This window comes from Eucalyptus grandis, chromosome 1 (assembly GCF_016545825.1).
Source record: "Eucalyptus grandis isolate ANBG69807.140 chromosome 1, ASM1654582v1, whole genome shotgun sequence".
Taxonomy (NCBI): domain Eukaryota; kingdom Viridiplantae; phylum Streptophyta; class Magnoliopsida; order Myrtales; family Myrtaceae; genus Eucalyptus; species Eucalyptus grandis.
The window spans coordinates 34,688,161-34,695,456 of NC_052612.1; the positions used below are offsets into that span (position 1 = coordinate 34,688,161).

General features: G+C 42.1%; 2 protein-coding genes across 2 annotated transcripts; both read left to right on the top strand.

The window, feature by feature from the left end:
- The first annotated feature begins 350 nt into the window (after positions 1-350).
- LOC104434863 (threonine--tRNA ligase, chloroplastic/mitochondrial 2) lies at positions 351-3,759 on the top strand. Its single transcript, XM_039307882.1, is given in 8 exon segments — positions 351-417; positions 420-502; positions 654-801; positions 1,261-1,526; positions 1,679-2,056; positions 2,367-2,675; positions 2,936-3,136; positions 3,273-3,759. Coding segments are annotated over 8 exon segments (1,713 nt in total). The 3' UTR covers positions 3,534-3,759.
- Positions 3,760-4,841: 1,082 nt separating this feature from the next.
- On the top strand, positions 4,842-6,405 carry LOC104454695 (exopolygalacturonase). The gene is made up of 4 exons (XM_010069616.3): positions 4,842-4,967; positions 5,059-5,367; positions 5,541-6,056; positions 6,151-6,405. The coding sequence occupies exons 1-4, from the start codon at positions 4,842-4,844 to the stop codon at positions 6,403-6,405; spliced, it is 1,206 nt and encodes a 401-aa protein (XP_010067918.2).
- Positions 6,406-7,296: the final 891 nt, after the last annotated feature.

Consider the following 7,296-nt stretch of genomic DNA (forward strand, 5'->3'; position numbering starts at 1 on the left):
ATTCGTTTTGTTAACTAAATGAGAGCTTCCTTTATATTGTTTCTCTGGTATTGCTTTCATATCTCGAAAAATTATTTCTACACCTATTCACCCCCCTCTAGGTGCTTATACTAGCTATATCATATCCGAAATGCTTTAGTTAATTATGCAATTTGTGCATGCTTTCAATCTGGTTCATAGTCAAGCTGCAATTTTTCTCTTTCCTGAAGATGTCTGACTGTAAGAGTTGGCGGATTCTCGAATTTTAAAATAATCTCAGAATGAATTGCAGCATCCATCAATCGGTGATTTTGTGGATAGTTGATTTGATTGTGCTATACTTTTTATGACCAACTGCGAGTAGCGTATGAATGCAGTGCGCACATGTGATGGCCATGGCTGTTCAAAAGCTCTTCCCATATGTGAAAGTGACAATCGGGCATGGATAGACAATGGATTTTATTATGATTTTGATATGGAGCCATTGACAGATAAAGATTTGAAGAGAATTAAGAAGGAAATGGTGAGCAAAAGATACTCAATCAATGCTGGTGTTTTTCTCATTTTGCCTTGTTCATTTTCAAGAATTGGTTTTACCAATTGAATAATTGTTTGGAGATTATTCATTCATGTATGCTTTCAGGGCACAGATTTACTTCTTACATAATCTGTAGGACCGTATCATTGGGAAAAATTTACCCCTTGTAAGAGAAGAAGTTTCCAGAGATGAAGCTCAGAGAAGAATTACGGTGATGAATGAACCCTACAAAATGGAGATACTGGAAAGTATCAAGGAAGAACCGATTACCATATATCATATTGGTAAGCCTCGTTATTTTGTCTGTGCCTGCTCCATTTTGCGACCGATTTAATGATGTCCTTTGGTTATAATTCATGGATCATAATTATTTCCGTGACTCAAAGTGTTTTTGATTTAATTAGATCTCTTGTTTTCACCCACCCTGAGAGAAACCTTTTGACAGAAGTGCAAAAAGTTTTGCACAAGCAAAAACTTTTCTATTTGTTGAGGTGCGATAACACCCTTTTTCTATTCAGTTGACATGAATGCATAGAAACATTAGGCGACTAAAATTTGTGTTGCATGCTGTAGCTTAGCTGTACTATGTAGTGCCTCACTGCGCGTGCATGTGAGAGAGAGACTTGTCTTGTGGGTTGTCATTCATAGACATGATAATCTGCTTCCTTCTATGGAGTTGGTGAATATTCTTTTCTTCATTTAAATGCAGGAATTATTTTAAGTTCCTCTTGTGTTCTTTATAGGAAATGAATGGTGGGACCTGTGTGCTGGTCCTCATGTTGAATCTACGGGAAACATTAATCGGAAAGCTGTCGAACTGGAGTCTCTTGCTGGTGCTTACTGGAGGGGAGATGAAAAGAGACAAATGCTGCAGAGGATCTATGGCACGGCCTGGGAGAACGAGGAACAGTTGAAAGCATATCTTCACTTTAAAGAGGAGGCAAAACGCCGGGATCACAGGCGCATTGGCCAAGATCTCGATCTCTTCTCCATTCAGTTAAATCATTTTGCGGGACACTATAGTACTTCATATTTTGAACAAATGAACTTTACCATATTTCATCTTACTGTTTATGAAAAATCTGAAGTTGGCGCAACAGTTTTATGCAATATGAAATCTTACTTCCAAATTTTTTGCATCTCTCAATTGATTATTTGCAGGAAGAAGCTGGTGGAGGATTGGTGTTCTGGCATCCAAACGGTGCCATTATACGACACATTATTGAGGACTCCTGGAAAAGGATTCATATGGAACACGGTTATGATCTCTTGTATACTCCACACGTCGCAAGGGCACATCTTTGGAAGACCAGTGGTCATTTGGACTTTTACAAAGAAAATATGTATGACCAGATGAACATTGAGGATGACCTCTACCAGCTTCGTCCTATGAATTGCCCCTATCACATATTGGTCTACAAAAGGAAGCTCCACTCTTATCGTGATTTTCCCATCAGGGTTGCCGAGTTGGGAACAGTGTACAGATATGAGTTGTCTGGAAGCTTACATTGGCTATTTCGTGTAAGAGGTTTCACACAGGTTTGTGATACTGATCCCACAGGGTATTTAGCTTGTCATTTCAATTGAACTTTTGAGTTGTATTTTATTGCATAATATGATTAGGAAAGATTGCTTCATTGTTTAAGATAGTGCTCTGTATGTATTCAATTATGTTGATCCACACTTTGGGCCCCTCGGTTATAAGATGCCCAATTATGTATGGTCTGAAGAAAAGTGTAGGATGTCCTGTCCTTTTAGCATCATCTCTTTTCCTCAAGTGGATTATTAATATGAATGTCCTAAATAGTGAATTTGATTAGGCTATATCTATTCTTTATATATTTGGTAGGATGATGCCCACATATTTTGTCTAGAAGATCAAATCAGAGGTGAAATCAGGGGAGTTCTGGACCTCACAGAAAGAATTTTACTCCAGTTTGGCTTTAGCAAATACGAGGTTAATCTATCTACCAGACCAGAGAAAGCTGTCGGGGATGATGATATATGGGACAAGGCTACAACTGCTCTTAGAGAAGCTTTAGACGACAAAGGATGGAGCTACCAAATTGATGAAGGTGGCGGTGCATTTTATGGTCCAAAGATTGATCTTAAGATTGAGGATGCTCTTGGAAGGAAGTGGCAGTGCTCGACCATACAGGTAACTTCTAAGCATTCAGAACTCAAGCAAGCTGAGTTTTAACGCGAGTTTAGACTTTGAAAGGATGGTTTTAGTGAATGATTCTCTTTATACTTATGCACGCTTTTATGGGTTGTTTTGTCCAGAATGGGATGACTATAAGATTAAAAATAGAGAGATGATGGTTACCATATGGTTGAATCAGGACTAAGCATTCATTTTATCTCAAGTATCTTGCTTGAGCTTTTCATTTATCGGTGACTCCATTTTATCATCTGCAGGTTGACTTTAATCTTCCCCAGCGGTTTGATATTACCTATGTGGACTCAAATTTAGAGAAGAAGCGGCCTATCATGATCCACAGGGCAGTGCTTGGATCGCTTGAGCGGTTCTTTGGGGTCCTTATAGAGCACTATGCAGGAGATTTTCCATTATGGCTTTCTCCAATACAAGCTCGAATTTTGCCAGTTACGGACAACCGGGTGAGAACCCAGCAAGAACTTTCTTGGCTATGATCTGTTGGGCATGTGTAGCCTCTGGAGGGTGATTCAACACCGTCATGTCAATTTCCTTTGGTTCAGTCTCCCTCTAAAACTGAGTTGCTCGTGTTTAATGCAGCTCGATTTCTGCAATGAGGTGACGCGAAAATTGAAAAAGAATGAGGTTAGAGCTGAAGTTTGTCATGGTGAGCGCTTGCCAAAACTGATCAGAAATGCCGAGAAGCAGAAGATACCATTGATGGCAGTCGTGGGCCCCAAGGAAGTCGAAACTGGAACCGTGACGGTCAGGTCTAGATTTGGCGGGGAACTCGGGAGTATAACCATCGATGACTTTATCTACAGAATCACAAAGGCCAGCGAAAACAGAACCTCGTTTTGAATTTCCCGAGAAATGAAAAAGGAGTCCGTAGGCCCTGTTTATTGTGCAAAGGTGAATACAACTGGTAGGAAAATAAAAGAAGGGGAGCAAAAAACCGCGATATAGATAACAATTTGAGCACTGGCGGGTTATTGTAACAAATTTTGCTGTACATGTGTTCATCAGAGTTCTGTATATATTCCACTTATGAAAAACGGTATCGATATCTTTCCAAGCTTCTAATGAACGACACTACTTGTGTTTGAGAGGCTATCGACGCCAGCACGGCCATGCAGCCTGCCCATGCCGGGTTCGGCCAAGGCCTTACATGAGAAAGACTATCTTTGGTCTTGGCTCGGCTGCAAACTCCCTATATGAATTATGATATTGGCAAATTTGGGCGACACTTTAGGCCCGACCTCCGGATCTGTCCGAATCTGCCCAGTGGTGACCCTGATATTCTACAAGATTGGAGGAATATTGCTGAAAGTGACAATGTTGGGAAGCTGCTTATAATCCAATGTTCGTTGATTGTTCATTTTGATTGTCTAACCACTCAGTTTATCCTTATTTGCCAGTACTAGTTCACTACTTAGGATAAGATATTGGTTTTGCAGTTTCAGGAAACTCGACGCCGATTTTGCACAGATCTTTTAGTACTCCTTTTTCCATTATCCTGTCGCTAATGGGTTCTTCTACTGGGATTGCTCTATTTTGCATTTCTTGAACCTGAATACGTTCTTCGCGGACCTCGAATTTAGAGACCTCCGGCGAATACAATTGCCTCATAGGACCATGTACTATCCGGGTGAGGAACGAGATATTAAGTCAGGCGATGTTGCTCAAGCTCGAACTATGTTCGCTTTAAGGATTCAAACTAGAAGAAATCTGGAGAGGTAGAGCCATTGAAAGTCAGGCAACACTTCTGAAAAATTGAAGAGGATAGTTCATTTCACGGGTCATTCCTCAGTTCACTGAGGAGGATAACAACCCTGAGAGTTTATCGGACTATTGACGGGAATTTCATGGCCCTTGCTCATCTCTTTATCGTCCATTTGCAAACTATTCTTATGCTTGGCCTTATTTAGTTCAAATCAATCTTCAACATCCATAATGTGAGAGACTAGCCAATAATAGTATCTCCAAGTCAAGCCACAGGAATTGAACCCTTCACAATGGAGTGGCTAATTATAGTTCAAACTTCATGTTGTTTCGAGCTGCCGCACTCGATTATAAAAGGGGCATTTGTGCAAGTTATGAATATCTCAACTGTTCTTAGCGAGGGATCTATAACGAGGAAGCCAGGAAAGGAGACAGCAGTGGGTAGAAATGGGCAAAATATCAATTTTACCTGCTGCAATTGCGCTTCTGTTCTTTGCTTCCACAGCTAGGTCCCTAGTTTGTGATATCACGAAATATGGCGCGGGCGGTGGCACGAGTTCAGATATCACCCAGGTACCGGAATATCTCCGAGGCAATCATTCTTGTCAGTCCTGTGGATATTGTGTGAATTATCTAGTCTGATGTTGATTTTCTGCTCAAAAAGGCTTTGGTTAGCGCATGGAAAGAGGCCTGCGTGGCAACAGAGCCCAGCAAAGTCCTGGTACCGGCGGGGACATACGTGTTGCGGGAAGTGGTCTTAGAAGGTCCTTGCAAGAGCTCGATCGAGGTCCAGGTCGATGGCACACTCCAGGCCCCTGCAGATCCTGCACAAATGAAGACCGATGGGTGGGTCGCGTTCCGGGGCGTCGACCTGCTCACATTGTCAGGTAGTGGAACTTTTGACGGTCAAGGGAAAACGGCGTGGACGAAGAATGACTGCAACCTAAAGACGGATTGCGTGACCCTTCCTATAGTAAGCTTGTTTCGATCTTCATTTTAGATTGTTAACTGCAAAATTATAGTGCCTTCAATTGAAAACTTTAAAGAGTAGTACATCAATTTTCACAGCTGAATAATCAGCGAAGTCTTTGTCTGCAATTCTTATATGGAGACATTAATTCTATTTACCTTGTTTGAAATGAATAGAACATACGGTTCGACTCTGTCACCAATGGCATGGTCAAGGACATAACTTCCCTCGACAGCAAACAGTTCCACGTGAACGTTTTGAACTGCAAAAATCTCACGTTCCAACACGTTACCATCACCGCACCCGGAGATAGTCCCAACACGGATGGAATCCACATTGGTCGCTCGACTGGGATCAACATTATCGACACCGGCATCAAGACCGGGGATGATTGCATTTCCATCGGTGATGGCAGTGAGCAAATGACCATCACAGGAGTAACTTGCGGGCCTGGTCATGGCATTAGTGTAGGGAGTCTTGGAAAATACCCAAATGAACAGCCTGTGACCGGCCTTCATGTAAAGAACTGCACGATGACTGGCACGATGAACGGCCTTAGGATCAAAACATGGCCTGCTTCTCCTGCCGGAACCGCATCGGATATGCATTTCGAGGATATTACACTGGACAATGTTGGAAACCCGGTCATCATAGATCAGCAGTACTGCCCATGGAATCAGTGCAAATCGCAGGTAACCAAAGAACCATTCTCATAGGATACTTGCCATACGATCGTGCGTTTTGACCTGAGGTTCAGTTTTCGATTGTTCCATGCGATTTTTTCAGGCTCCGTCCCAGATAAAGATAAGCAACGTCAGCTTCAGCAGAATCCGGGGAACTTCTTCAACACAAGCCGCAGTTACTCTTGCTTGTAGCAGCCGACTCCCGTGCACGGAGGTGGAGATCAGCGACATCGATATCGCGTACCATGGTCCCGAGGGTCCTGCTACATCCGTATGTTCCAATGTCAAGCCCACGATCTCCGGCAAGCAGAACCCCGCAATCTGCGCCAGTGCGGCGGCAAGCCCCGTTTCTCAGTAAACGAAATACTTGTAGCACGGTGATCACAGAGTTGATGGGGGATTTAGACCGTCTCCTATTCATTCCTGTCGGCTTCTTAATCTAGCTGATGTTAAAATTACCGGGTTAGAGTAAAATAACCGGCTGTAGAAATAAGAGATCCGCCTGTCGTGTGACGGCAATTTAATGAGTGAAGATTTTCCGTTGATTTTGGCAGTTAAAGTCGTTATTTTCTATTTAAGTCACTGTCTATTCCCAACCCTTGCCCAGTTAGCCGGGCGAATGACTTTAGGACCTTTTTCAGTAATTCTCCCGATTCTTTGTGGCCAAAGCAAAGAGCCGTGAACTCTTCTTCTCCACAAGGCATATCGTCAAGCCCTTTGCTTGCTTCTGTGCTCGCGAGAGTTACGCGACGAAATGGCCTTGGGGGCACGCCTAAAAGGAAGGCCCTCTCGATCTCATGCGCGATTGTTCTTGCCTCTTCCCAATTTGCTTCGGTCACTGTAGTTTGAGAAGGCTTGCTTGATTTTTTAAGAAACCAACTTTATTTTATTTTTCCTCTTTTCTTCAAAGAGCAAAGTTAAGAAAGAAGAACAAAAAGTTTTTAAAAAAAAATAAGTGAAGATATGAAAAATCTACAAATTGGAAAGAATGGGATTTCGATCTTCCACGTATGTCACTCGTCGAATTCTATATCTCTCCTCCTCCTCCTCCTCCTCCTCCCTTTTCCTTCCCTTGCTCCTTCTCCTTCTCCTTCTTCTACTTTGATAGTTAAGCTGTGATTCCTTAGGGTGTGAATGATAACATCTCAATTCCGGAGAGCAATTTCTTCTTTTTTTTAGAAATAGTTCTTTTTTATTTCTATTCCACGAAATAATTCTTGAGTAAAATAAAGCATTTAGTAACTATATA